Raw genomic sequence first — 11,973 nt, 5'->3', positions numbered from 1 at the left:
TGGTTCCCATCCACTGTATCAGCTTGGGGGTGAGGACTGGGTAGCTATGAAGACAGTTGGCCAAGACCTCAGAGTCCCACTTAGTGCTCTGCAGGGGGTGAAGACCATGGTAGCCCAGGTCCCTGTCAACCACAGGGCATGACACTTGCTTCCACCAGTTAATAGGTGCCAGGCCCTTGACATACATTGTCTCATATCATCTCAAAAAGCTGTCTTTTAAAAACAAGCAAGACAGGCTGGGTGCGGTGGCTTATGCCTGTAATCTAGCACTTTGGGAGGCCGAGGCGGACAGATCACTTGAGGTCAGGAGTTTGAGACCAGCCTGGCCAACATGGTGAAACCCCGTCTCTACTAAAAATACAAAAAAATTAGCCAGGCATGGTGGCATGCGCCTGTAATCTCAGCTACTTAGGAGGCTGAGGCAGGATAATTGCTTGACCCCAGGAGACGGAGGTTGCAGTGAGCCAAGATTGCGCCACCGCACCCCAGCCTGGATGACAGAGCGAGACTCTTGTCTCAGAAAAAAAAAAAAATACAAGCAAAACAAACACCCTCCCGGAGCCTGAAAGCCAGGACCCTGGAGGGAAGAAGACAGATCAGAGATGCTGGTTTAGTGGGGAGGTGGATCTGGCAGTCTGGTCAGACCGCCAGGGCCTGACAGGGCCTCTGCCGGGAGCTATGAGTGAGCACCTGGCCAGTGTCCCTACCGCCCAGGAAGCCCTGACCACAAGCGCAGCAATGGCTCCCTCCTGGCCCAGAGGAGCTTGAGGCCGCAGCTGCTTAAACTGGAGCCATAGGCCAAACTTCATTTTTGTGAATCCTCTCAAGCTTAGGCCCTAGTTCATTTTCACCCTAGTCGGTGTGACCTTTGCGATCTTCTCATGTGGAGAGAATTATAACCTGTAACCACCAGAGCACAGGTGTCCCTGCCTTCCCACCACAGTCCTCTCTCTCCTCCCAACACTCTGCTCACTCCACACTGACCTGGCTGAGTCCTCGCCACAGTCTCTGGGGTGGGTACTAGTGTATCCCCATACCACAGATGAGCAAACTAAGAGGAGAAAGCCTTTCCCCCCAGGTGAGAAGGCTAAAAACCAGCAAAGATTTTAGAGAAGAGGTGGCCACCAAGGGTTGGGGAGCTTGGATGCTAAATAGATGAAGGGGCTTCGAGGCCTCAGCCAAGATGGAGACTTTTTCTGTCTCCTCTGCAGGGGTCGGCTGCAGAGCAATGCCTAATCCACAACCCCCAAGACAGCTCCCATGGCCTGCAAGAGACCGTGCAATCTTGGATAGGGTTGTAAGATAAAATACAGAACACCCTATTTTGAATTTCAGATCATGAACGAGTTTTTAGTATGGAAGTGTTTCAACTATTGTGTGGGACATACCTATACTGAAAAACTGGGGGCTGGGCACAGTGGCTAATGCCTGTAATCCCAACACTTTGGGAGGCTGATGCAGGAGGATCGCTTGAGCTCACGAGTTCGAGATCAGCCTGGGTAGGATGGCCACCCCGCCCCTGCCCATGTCTCTACAAAATAAAAAATTTTTAAAAATTAGCTGGGCACAGTAGTGTGTGCCTGTAGTCGCAGCTAATCAGGAGGCTGAGGCTGGAGGATCCCTTCAGCCCAGGAGTTAGAGGTGGCAGTGAGCTATGATTGTGCCACTGCACTCCAGCCTTGGACAAAGCTAGACCCTGTCTCAAAAAAAAAAAAAAAAAAAAAGGGGCGGGGGAACATGATTATACTCGAAGATTACTCATTGTTTATCTGGAATTCAAATTTGACTGAGCATCCTTATTTTGATTTGCTAAAACTGGCAACTTTACCCAGATGTGGCAACCAGTGGGAACCCAGACCCCAGAAAAAAAGCATCAGCACCCTTTTTAACCTGTAGGCCATGCACACATCAGCACACACTGAAATCAGTGGCTGAAAGGAAGGGATCCTGTGTTTTATAAAAGTACTTTGTCATAGAATTATTTTAATTATATGGACAGCTTTTTGTTTTGTTTTGTTTTGAGACAAAGTTTCGCTCTTGTTGCCCAGGCTGTAGTGCAATGGCATGATCTTGGCTCACCGCAACCTCCGCCTCCCGGGTTCAAGCGATTCTCCTGCCTCAGCCTCCCGAGTAGATGGGATTACAGGCATGTGCCACCACGCCTGGCTAATTTTGTATTTTTAGTAGAGATGAGGTTTATCCATGTTGGTCAGGCTGGTCTCAAACTCCCGACCTCAGGTGATCTGCCCGCCTCGGCCTCCCAAAGTGCTGGGATTACAGGCGTTGAGCCACCATGCCCAGCCTATATGTACAGTTTTTTAAAAGTAACTCCATATACAAAAAAAAAAAAAAAGACACAGAACACAACCTGTCAGAAGCCACTGTGGCGTGAAGTGGGACCAGAACAGGCCTAGCCCAGGCTTGTGGAGAGACCTGGCTTGTAGAGAGACCTCTCATCCTCCGCAGTTAGCAGAAGTCCCTGGTGGGGAGGAGGGTCACTGAGGGCTGCCCAGCCTCGTCCCTATGCGGGAGGGAGCCCTAGGTTCGTGCTCCAGGTCCACCTCACTTGGAAAAAGGGCAACGTGAAATAACAAACAAAAAACTTTTCCAAGTGGGAGAAAACAAACAAAGGCAACATGTGCAGCACTCGCTGAGCACCCAGGGTGGACTGGCATTTTACACCCCTTTCCCTTTTGATTATTAGGACAGGAAGATCATGTCATCATCTACATTTTATGGCCCATGAAACTGAGTTTCAAAAAGGTTCAGGAACTTAACCAACCAATGCCACACAGCCTCCGAGGCAGAGCAAGGGTTCCAGCCTGGGTCAGGTCCCATTCACCAGACCACGGAGGTTCTGTTTCTCACACAGTGACACCCACCCACACGCCAGCCAACAAGGACACACTCGCTCAGAGGTACATGCACAAATAGAGCTACTCTTCCTAGGGAATTCAGCAAGTGTGGGGGCTAGAGCTGTGTTGCTTCCCGAACCCCCACCGCCGCTTTCAGGGGTTAGAGATGCTAATTCATCCCTTCCCACCTCCTGAGAACCGACGGAAACGGTCCCTGAGAACTACAACTCCCAGCACACCTCGCGCTCACCACAACGGGACCGGTCCGTGCGCATGGCCTCCTGGGACTTGTAGTTCTAGCCAGAACCCTGTTCGACTCTTCCCCGGCTGCAACCAAGGACTCCGTATCCCAGCATGCAGAGGAGCCGGAAGACAGGCGCTTAGAGGACAGCCCGCTGCCGCCGGGGACGCGCAGGCGCAGCACCCTTGTTTGTCGGCCCCCCCCGAGAAAAGAGGTACGGTCGAAGCCAGGAGCCAGGCCGAGCGGGAGCTGACCAGGCTTGACTCGGGTACAGAACGAGGCACCAGTCCCCTTGCGAACCGAAGGGCCTCGCAGTGGATGGAGGAGGCCCAGCCCTGAGATCAACGCCAACCAGGCTAGCCTGGCACGGGGCCTTACAGGGTGGGTAGGCGGGTGTGCCGCAGCCGTCCAGGGTCTTCTCTCAGGTCCCGGGCGAGGGGCCTACGCTGCGGCCCGGCAACAAGGCCCGACTCGGCCCCTCGGGACCAGAGCCCCACCCGATCGGAAGCGGATCCTTTACCAGGGCCATAGGCCAGTGACTAGGCCGGGCCTGGGCCTCCCATCGGGGCCGGACTAGGACGAGGCCCCGGGGAGGCCCCTGGCCTACCAGACCCTTTTCTCAGGCCGACAGCCGCCAGGAAGATGCAACGTGCCCTGCCAGGCGCCCGCCAGCACTTGGGGGCCATTCTGGCCAGCGCCAGCGTGGTGGTGAAGGCTCTGTGTGCGGCGGTACTATTCCTCTACCTGCTCTCCTTCGCCGTGGACACAGGCTGCCTGGCGGTCACCCCGGGCTACCTCTTTCCTCCCAACTTCTGGATCTGGACCCTGGCCACCCATGGGCTGATGGAGCAGCATGTGTGGGACGTGGCCATCAGCCTGACAACGGTGGTGGTGGCCGGGCGTTTGCTGGAGCCCCTCTGGGGGGCCTTGGAGCTGCTCATCTTCTTCTCAGTGGTGAATGTGTCTGTAGGGCTGCTGGGGGCCTTCGCCTACCTCCTCACCTACATGGCTTCCTTCAACCTGGTCTACCTGTTCACTGTCCGTATCCACGGCGCCTTGGGCTTCCTAGGTGGTGTCCTGGTGGCACTCAAGCAAACCATGGGGGACTGTGTGGTCCTGCGAGTGCCCCAGGTGCGCGTCAGTGTGATGCCCATGCTGCTGCTGGCGCTGCTGCTCCTGCTGCGGCTCGCCACGCTGCTCCAGAGCCCGGCGCTGGCTTCCTATGGCTTCGGGCTGCTCTCCAGTTGGGTATATCTTCGCTTCTACCAGCGCCATAGCCGGGGCCGAGGGGACATGGCTGACCACTTTGCTTTCGCCACTTTCTTCCCTGAGATCCTGCAGCCTGTGGTGGGTTTGCTGGCGAATTTGGTGCACGGCCTCCTAGTGAAGGTAAAGATATGCCAGAAGACGGTGAAGCGCTACGATGTGGGTGCCCCATCCTCCATCACCATCAGCCTGCCAGGCACAGACCCTCAAGACGCCGAGCGGAGAAGGTACTGTGAAATTTTCCAAAATCTTGTCAAGCTAGGAGCATACTGGTCGAGTCACATGCCATCTGTTGAGGTGTTCGCTGTACATAGGTGGAGACCTACAGTCAGGTATTGGGGCACATCCGGAAAGATAAAATCAGTCTTTGGCCTTGAGGAACTCAGCAGTTAGGTGTCTGGGGTCCACGAGGCACTTTTCTCACCACTCGGGCCACTTAATAAGTCTCAAGAAATGCAGTTTCCTTTGGTGCTGTGAAGTCCCAGTGGAGGGACACAGAACCCTGGCCTTGCCTCAGAATCTCAGAATCCTAGACATTGGGCCTGTGGGAGCCAGAAGCAACCTGCTGGTACTTTCCCCTGTGAGGAAGGGACAGGGAAGGAGGCCTGGGGTCCTCAAAAGGTGATCTGGGCCACTCCAGTTTCCAAATGCTGTGTCCTCTTCCTGGGCTTTAACTCAGATGCTGTGCTTCTCTGCCACTTACTTATTGAGAGGGAAGCTTGGGGTATTACCACATTTACCTCCGTCTCTAGCAAGCATGTGTCACCAAAACCAGGGACAGGCTACATGACCCACTGAGGGAGCCTGCTGACTACACCAGGGAGTGGCGATGACCCTTTCATTATCTGTAAACCAAGCTATCCACAGCATCAGGAGTCCCAGCTGAATTCTTCACTGAATGCACTTTGGCCAGGGCAGGAGGGATCTTTTTAAATTCAGCTTACTCTCTCTCCCAGATCTGTGGAGCCAGCAGAGTGGTCCCAGCCTTCATAAGATCCACAGCTCTATTTCCAACATTATTCCTGACTGTTTTGAGGCAATTACTCGAGTAGTAAAATCTGGGACGGGCTTTGTCTTTTGCATTGCCAAGGCTCCTGCTTTTGCTCACCTGTGAATGGGGTTTGTGGCAGGAAGCTCTATGAATTTGGCTGCAGTTATCCCTGTATTTACTCTCCACTGGGCTGTGGAATTGAGTGTGGGACACATTTCTTTCTTGAAGGAGTTCCAGCTGGGGAAGGGCCACAGATCACTATGGCCCAAGGTATGGTAGGTGTTGAAAAGTATATACAGCATGCTGCAGGGCATAATTCTGGGCCCTAGAGCTTGGACCTTTATAGGTGATAAGCCCTAAGGACAGAAGTCTCTCTTAACCTTAGCTGGTATTAAAGATGGGGCCAGGTGAGCTGTCCCTCAGAGCCATTCAGGTGGGGCCAGGCCAGTGGGGACCCCTCCTCCACTGAGAGGTGTTGGATTGTTAGGGTTGGCTGGACATTCAAAAACCTCTGCCCAGGCCCAAGAAAATGGACGGGGGGGAAGCAGGTTGGTGGGGAGGAAGGGAGGGTCAAGAGGCGGGTTCTTGGCATAGCCTTATGGTTGTTAGCTTACATGGGGGTGGCGGTTATTCCTCCAGCCAGTTTGACATCTGACTGCATGGCCACGCCCAACTCCAAAGGGCTACCAGGAGAGGGAGGCAGGGTTTCCTATCTGTCTCTCTGGTCCTTGTGAGGAAGTGACTAGCGTAACACTAGCTCTCTGCCTTGGCAGGCTTTAGATGGTACTGGCAAGGGCATCATCAGGATGGGAGCCTGGGTAGCAGCAGGGAAAGACTGTCCTGTCTATACCAACTTGTCATGTGTGAGATTGACGGACAGGGCGGAAGCGTGCTAGGGCTTTCTACACCCGTGCCCTCATTGCCTCTCTTGTCATGTTCCCTGACATGGTGGAGATTTTGGTTCTCAGCTGGAACCTGAAAGGCTACACGGGCTGTCCCCACATTGGTGGCACAGAGAGGCTGAGGTATAGGAGTCCACAGTGGTCACTGTTGAAACGGTTCCCTGGCAGCTGCGGCACTCCACCTTCTGGTGGGCCAGGGTCCCAAGCACATGTGTAAACCTTCTTCTGTTGGACTTTCCCACCTGCCCTCAAAGTGGGGCCTCTAAGGGTCCACCCTGTGGAAGCAGTAGGCTCTGGCCTGTGCCTACCCACGTGAGCTGTTTCTCCTTCTTCTCCTCTTGCAAGGGCTCCGCTAAGTCCCTGCTCTAACAAGGGCCTTGGTGGCTTTGGGGGTTCTTCTGAGAGGGAGAATATTAGCATCAGTTAGGAGGGGTAGACTCACCCAAGTTGGCCCTGCTTCCTGGGCTGAGAGCCAAGGGAGGTGTTGAGTTCCAGCCTTCCCCATTGACCCTTGCCAGGAGGCTCAAGATACCCCTAACCAGGAGAGGGGGAGAATTAATAACCCTTCCCTTGGATGTGATGCCAGCACCCAGGCAGAAACTCCTGGAAACTCCAGAACTTGCCGTTCCACCCATCTGCCCTAGGGCACTAGTTCCACCGACCCTTAGATACCACCCTCAGAACCATTCCTGGTGGTTGGCCTCATGGGCAGTCTGGCAGACACCCAGCTGACCTTCCCACCCCGGAGGTGCCTCAGCTATGGAGGGAAGACTCTTAGAGCCTTTGGGTTATCATTCTGATGGCAGAGTGGGTCCTAAACCAATCTCTGGGGAGCCCCAGGCTCTGCATGGTGAAGGGGAAACATAGGATTCTGGGGGAGGAGTCTGGGTGGTATGGTGAGGAGTCAGCCTGCTGCGGAAGGGTAGAGGGCATGAGCCAAGGCCAAACCCAGAGTGACCTTTCCTCTCTCCTCTGGCCCCAGGCAACTGGCCCTGAAGGCACTCAATGAGCGGCTGAAGAGAGTGGAAGACCAGTCCATCTGGCCCAGCATGGATGATGATGAAGAGGAGTCTGGGGCCAAGGTGGACAGCCCCCTGCCCTCAGACAAAGCTCCCACACCCCCAGGGAAGGGGGCTGCCCCAGAGTCCAGTCTAATCACCTTCGAGGCAGCTCCCCCGACGCTGTAACTCCAGACCACCTTGAGTGTGGCACCTCCCCTCCCAAGCCCCCCTTGACATCCTCTCAGCTACTCCAGGGCACCTGACTGCTCTGAGGAGAGGGAAGAAGGCCTGCTGGGGCTTTCCATGGCCTTCTGCTGTTTCTCGCCAACACTACCCAGGACTCTTGCTACCTGGTTCCAACTCCAGACAACCACTATGCCAGGCCCGGAGCCCCTGAGGCATCGGCCAGTCCAGGCCCTCATCTGAGGTAAGAATGTACATCAGCTGGCAGCCCCAAGCAAGTGGCTGCAGGGACACTGATGCCACAGCTCCTGGGCCAGCCCTCACATCTGAAACTGGTTGCCGAGAGCCCTGAGCCAAGGCAAGGATTTGCCAAAAATGTTCTGGGGGCCCAGCAAATGCAGGAGCCGACCTGGGGCTGCACTTCCCTGCCCATCCCCAGAAAGACTGTTCCTGTCAGGATTTGTTTCCATCTGCTGTGGCGGTGACTGCTTCTGGACCGGAACAGCTCCAGCTCCCAGGTATTTTCTACAGGACCACTTGAGTGGGCAGCCAAGCCCAGGCTCGCAGTATCAATAAAGCAGTTCTCTGAGGAATGACTCCTGGGCTCTTGTCAGGCCACCTTGTGCAGCCCCCTCATCACGTTCAACTGCAATGTTAGACAGGGACTTGATTGTCTCCATGGTAACTCCAGCTGGATAAGAAGCCCATTGCCCCAGCTCCCCACCACCGCCACCACCACCACCACATGCGCACTGCCAAGCAGCCTTCCAAGAGCTATTGCCTCAGACTCTTACTCCTTTTTTCTTTCCCTCCAAACCCCAATCTGGGAGGCCTTCTGTCCCTGCCTAGAGCTGATGATAAGGGCCTCTCCATCATAAGGCGCTGTTCTTACCCATGGTTTATCTCTAAGACAGAATGCTCAGTTCTTGCCACCCCTGGAGACAACTCACCCCCAGCTCCCATCCTGTTATTGTATGTATCTAACCCCCACAGTCTGGAGACTCCAGCACAGTAGACAGCTGGGGGGACAGAAAGGACACACAGCTGTACCATTCACAGCTACAGCTCTAGGGCCTGCCAGGGCCCGGAGTGGCCTGGGAGGCTCAGCAGCTAGACCCTGGGGATTTGTGTGCTAGGAGAGCTTCAGCCCCTCAGGGAACAGCCAGGGGTCGGGGGCGGGGGAGGGGTCCCCATCTTGCCCAGCTGCCCATTTTCCCAGGCTGATGGCATTAACAAGAACCATCCCCAACTCTGGGCTGCTTCTCCCATCAATTTTTTCAGTCATTTTTTACAAATTTTTTACTTTTTTCTCTCCTGATATTTCTGGACATACAGTACAAGTATGAGCTGCCTTGCAGGAGAGGCAGTCTTGCAGCCCCAGCTTCATCCAGACATATGATGCATATGTTCCTCTGGGATGACAGAGAAAGGGGAAGGAAATGGGAGGCACTCCAGCATGAGGAGCAGGAATTCACACATGGGCCTCCAAATGCCCAACTGTCCCAGTGCCTGAGGCGTCCCCTGACTCAGCTGAGAGAGTTCAACAGGTCCCTAGCCCCAGCTCCTACATGGAGGGGCAAATCCAGGCTTCCCCTAGGCTGGGAAGAGCTCATGGTTGGATCCTCTTGCGGTATAGGTAGGCATTGCTCACCTGGTTCATAATGACCAAGCTGGTGAGGACAGGGCATAATACAGCCAGGTACCAGGCTGCACCAGTGACAGAGGCAGTGAACCAGAGTGAGCACATGCCCAGCAAGAGGCTGGCACTACCCAGCAGGTAGCCCACCAGCCCAGAAGTAGCATGGTATAGCTTGAGCTTCGCCAGGGGCCATCGGGGCAGCAGCTTGGGGTAGAGCAGCCCCACCCCACCTGAGCACTGCAGCCCTGCCCACAGCACAGCCAGCAGCCCTGCCTGCCCATGCCGCGTAACCAGGTGGGCTTTGCCAAGCTGCTCTTTGTGGAGGATGACAAGGCCGAGGCCCAGCAGTGCACACAGCAGGGCCAGCAGCTGCAGCACCCAGTGGCAGCGTGCTCGGCCTTTCCGTGAGAGGGAGTGCAGCAGCGAACTCTCAGGAGAAAACACCAGTAGTGCCTCGGTCATCAGGAAGGAGAACTGAGGAAACAGGGAATGGGAAGCTCAAGTGAGGGTGCTGCCCCAGAAGAGGGGAAGAGGGCTTTATGTAACCCTTAGCTGCCAGTGAGTCTGGGCTGATTCCCCTTTTCCTTTCTCTCCCCACTGACAAGACTATCCATTTGGTGGGGCAAGAGTGGAAAACCCCATCTGGGATGATATATGTGCCCTGAATAATCTCCACACTTCCTCCTAGGTGCCAGTCTGAAATGTCATCTGTGCTATGTTACCAAGCAAACACAGGGTTTGAGATGTGGCAGTTATAAATGATTCACAAGCTTTGTTTCCCTAACGTGGGGCTGGATACAATTTCTTGGCAAGAGCTGGCCACATGGGTGCACTGTTTCAGGGAAAGTTAGGTGCATCACCAGAAATTAAAGTAAAAAGGGACAGAGGTACATCCAAATGCAATGTCTCAGCTTTCTGCCTAGAGGTGGGTGAAGCCTCATTGTGCTTAGACAAATCTTACCCATTTGACCTGGGTCCTGGGTCTTAATTACTCTGATTCAAGTCTTTTTTTTTTTTTTTTTTTTTTTTTTTTGGAGATAGTCTCTCTCTGTCACCCAGGCTGGAGTGCAGCGGCCTGATCTCGGCTCACTGCAATCTCCGCCTTCCGGGTTCAAGCGATTCTCCTGCCTCAGGCTCCTGAGTAACTGGGATTACAGGCACCTGCCACCACACCCAGCTAATTTTTGTCTTTTGGGGGGGTTTTTTTGTTTTGGGTTTTTTTTTTTTTTTTTTTTTGAGACGGAGCCTCGTTCTGTCGCCTAGGTTAGAGGTTAGAGTGCAGTGGCGCAATCTTGGCTCACTGCAACCTCCGTCTCCTGGGTTCATGCGATTCTCCTGCCTCAGCCTCCCGAGTAGCTGGGACTACAGGTGCGTGCCACCATGCCCGGCTAATTTTTTGTATTTTTAGTAGAGACGGGGTTTCACCATGTTAGCCAAGATGGTCTCGATCTCCTGACCTCAGGTGATGTGCCCGCCTCGGCCTCTAAGTGCTGGGATTACAGGCATGGGCCACCATGCCCAGCCTCAAGTCTGAAATATATACCATGGGCAGGAGTAGTTGGAGCATGCAACTCTTCCAAACAGATATTAAATGTGGACAAAGATTCAGAGGCTGCCAGGGCCACCAACCATGCCCATGCTCCCACCCCTAAGAACTGCCCAGGCCCACTACTTACAGCCAAAGACATAAGCACCGGGTGCCAGGAGAACAGGCCTGGAATGAGAAGAGGAGGCCTCATGGGGCTGAGGCAAGAAGAAACCAGCCATACCAATCCTTAAGGGTTGAGGAATACCAGCAGCCCATCACCCAAGGAGGTGCTGCCGAACTGTGAGCCCCTTCTTGCTCTGCAACAAGCTGACCCCACACCTATCCTCTCTTCCTGGCCTCTTCCTGGATCAGAGGCCATGTTTTGCCACTCCTCTGGCAGTCCTCCCTCCTTCCCTTACACCTCCTGAGAGGCAGCCAAATGGAGCACCCAGAGAAAGAAAGACAAACCAGGAATTCTGTGTGCCCTGGCCACACCTACCTGCTCCACCTCACTCATCGCTCCAGCACAGAATTCCCTCAACCAGCCAGGCCTGTTCCCGGAAGTCCCACTGCCCTTCCTCCCCAGGAAAAGTGGCCCTTCCCTTCCCAGAAGTCAGCTATGAATTCTACTTACTGGAGCCAGGCCTGGCAAGCACAGCCACAAAGATGGTAAAGCCCAGGGCCACAAGGTGGGCGGCAGCGCCAGAAGCAGTACGCAGAGCTCGGTAGATGTGTGACTCGGTCTCCGCAGAAAGGGCCATGGTCAGCCGTGCTAGTGGTTGTAGCCTGAAAGCATAGTAGCGTGGGCCAGGATCTCAGGTGCCCACTGTTCACTCCTCACTGGAGAAAAGGCTGCAAGGCAGGAATGCCACCCTCTTCCAATAAGTTATGGTAGGAAAGAACAGTACCAAGACCAGCACCAGGAATGGTGACAACATGCCAGTCGAAGGCCGGGGCCTGTCAACGTGTACCCATGTCTGAACTGGTACCAATCACTGGCCCGCCTTCCAGGTAGGATGCGCAAAGCCATGTAAGACTACAAATCCCAGCGTGTACCACGCCGTCGCCGGCAGTAGAGCCAGCTGGGAGGGCGCGGAGCACTATGGAAATTGTAGTTCCCTGCTGCGGTCCCAGTTACAGCGTGAATCCCTTAGCGCACCGCCTCCCCAAGTGCTGCCAGCATGCTGCCCCTCCACGCTAGGGACTTGCCTGCCTCACCCGCAGCGCAGATCTGATGCGGTGGTTTCCTCCAAAGAAAGCAGGATACTCCGGGCCCTGCCGCACGCACCGCCGCTCCGTCACGGAGCCGCTTTACTTCCGGGTGCGACGTCTACCCACCCAGGACTTCCTGGGACGAGCCGTCCCCC

At 54.8% G+C, this 11,973-nt stretch overlaps 2 protein-coding genes across 4 annotated transcripts; one reads left to right on the top strand and one right to left on the bottom strand.

Moving 5' to 3' along the window:
• Nucleotides 1-3,199: 3,199 nt before the first annotated feature.
• TMEM115 (transmembrane protein 115) lies at nt 3,200-8,028 on the top strand. Its single transcript, XM_004034206.5, has 2 exons — nt 3,200-4,589; nt 7,238-8,028. Exons 1-2 carry the CDS (start codon nt 3,739-3,741, stop codon nt 7,440-7,442), a joined length of 1,056 nt encoding a protein of 351 aa, XP_004034254.1. The 5' UTR covers nt 3,200-3,738; the 3' UTR covers nt 7,443-8,028.
• Nucleotides 8,029-8,711: 683 nt separating this feature from the next.
• Nucleotides 8,712-11,963, bottom strand: CYB561D2 (cytochrome b561 family member D2). 3 transcript variants are annotated; one of them, XM_019023236.3, is made up of 4 exons: nt 11,825-11,963; nt 11,241-11,392; nt 10,755-10,792; nt 8,712-9,552 (listed from the first exon to the last, which is right to left on the bottom strand). In XM_019023236.3, exons 2-4 carry the CDS (start codon nt 11,365-11,367, stop codon nt 9,049-9,051), a joined length of 669 nt encoding a protein of 222 aa, XP_018878781.1. In that variant the 5' UTR covers nt 11,368-11,392; nt 11,825-11,963; the 3' UTR covers nt 8,712-9,048. The 3 variants fall into 3 exon arrangements, with proteins under 3 accessions (XP_018878781.1, XP_055238476.1, XP_055238477.1); XM_055382501.2 differs by having other exon boundaries at nt 11,816-11,961; XM_055382502.2 differs by lacking the exons at nt 10,755-10,792; nt 11,825-11,963 and having other exon boundaries at nt 11,241-11,376.
• Between the last annotated feature and the right edge of the window lie 10 nt (nt 11,964-11,973).

This window comes from Gorilla gorilla, chromosome 2 (genome assembly GCF_029281585.2).
Source record: "Gorilla gorilla gorilla isolate KB3781 chromosome 2, NHGRI_mGorGor1-v2.1_pri, whole genome shotgun sequence".
Lineage (NCBI taxonomy): Eukaryota > Metazoa > Chordata > Mammalia > Primates > Hominidae > Gorilla > Gorilla gorilla.
This window is presented reverse-complemented; position numbering and strand designations above follow the sequence as displayed.

Bases quoted from the DNA above. Each gene is read 5' to 3' on its own strand.
- TMEM115 (XM_004034206.5), top strand. From the start codon at position 3,739: ATGCAACGTGCCCTGCCAGGCGCCCGCCAGCACTTGGGGGCCATTCTG. The intron at 4,590-7,237 runs GTACTGTGAAAT...CTCTGGCCCCAG, and splicing joins CAAGACGCCGAGCGGAGAAG to GCAACTGGCCCTGAAGGCAC.
- CYB561D2 (XM_019023236.3), bottom strand. From the start codon at position 11,367: ATGGCCCTTTCTGCGGAGACCGAGTCACACATCTACCGAGCTCTGCGT. The intron at 10,793-11,240 runs GTAAGTAGAATT...TTCTCATTCCAG, and splicing joins GCTTGCCAGGCCTGGCTCCA to GCCTGTTCTCCTGGCACCCG. The intron at 9,553-10,754 runs GTAAGTAGTGGG...CTGTTTCCTCAG, and splicing joins CGGTGCTTATGTCTTTGGCT to TTCTCCTTCCTGATGACCGA.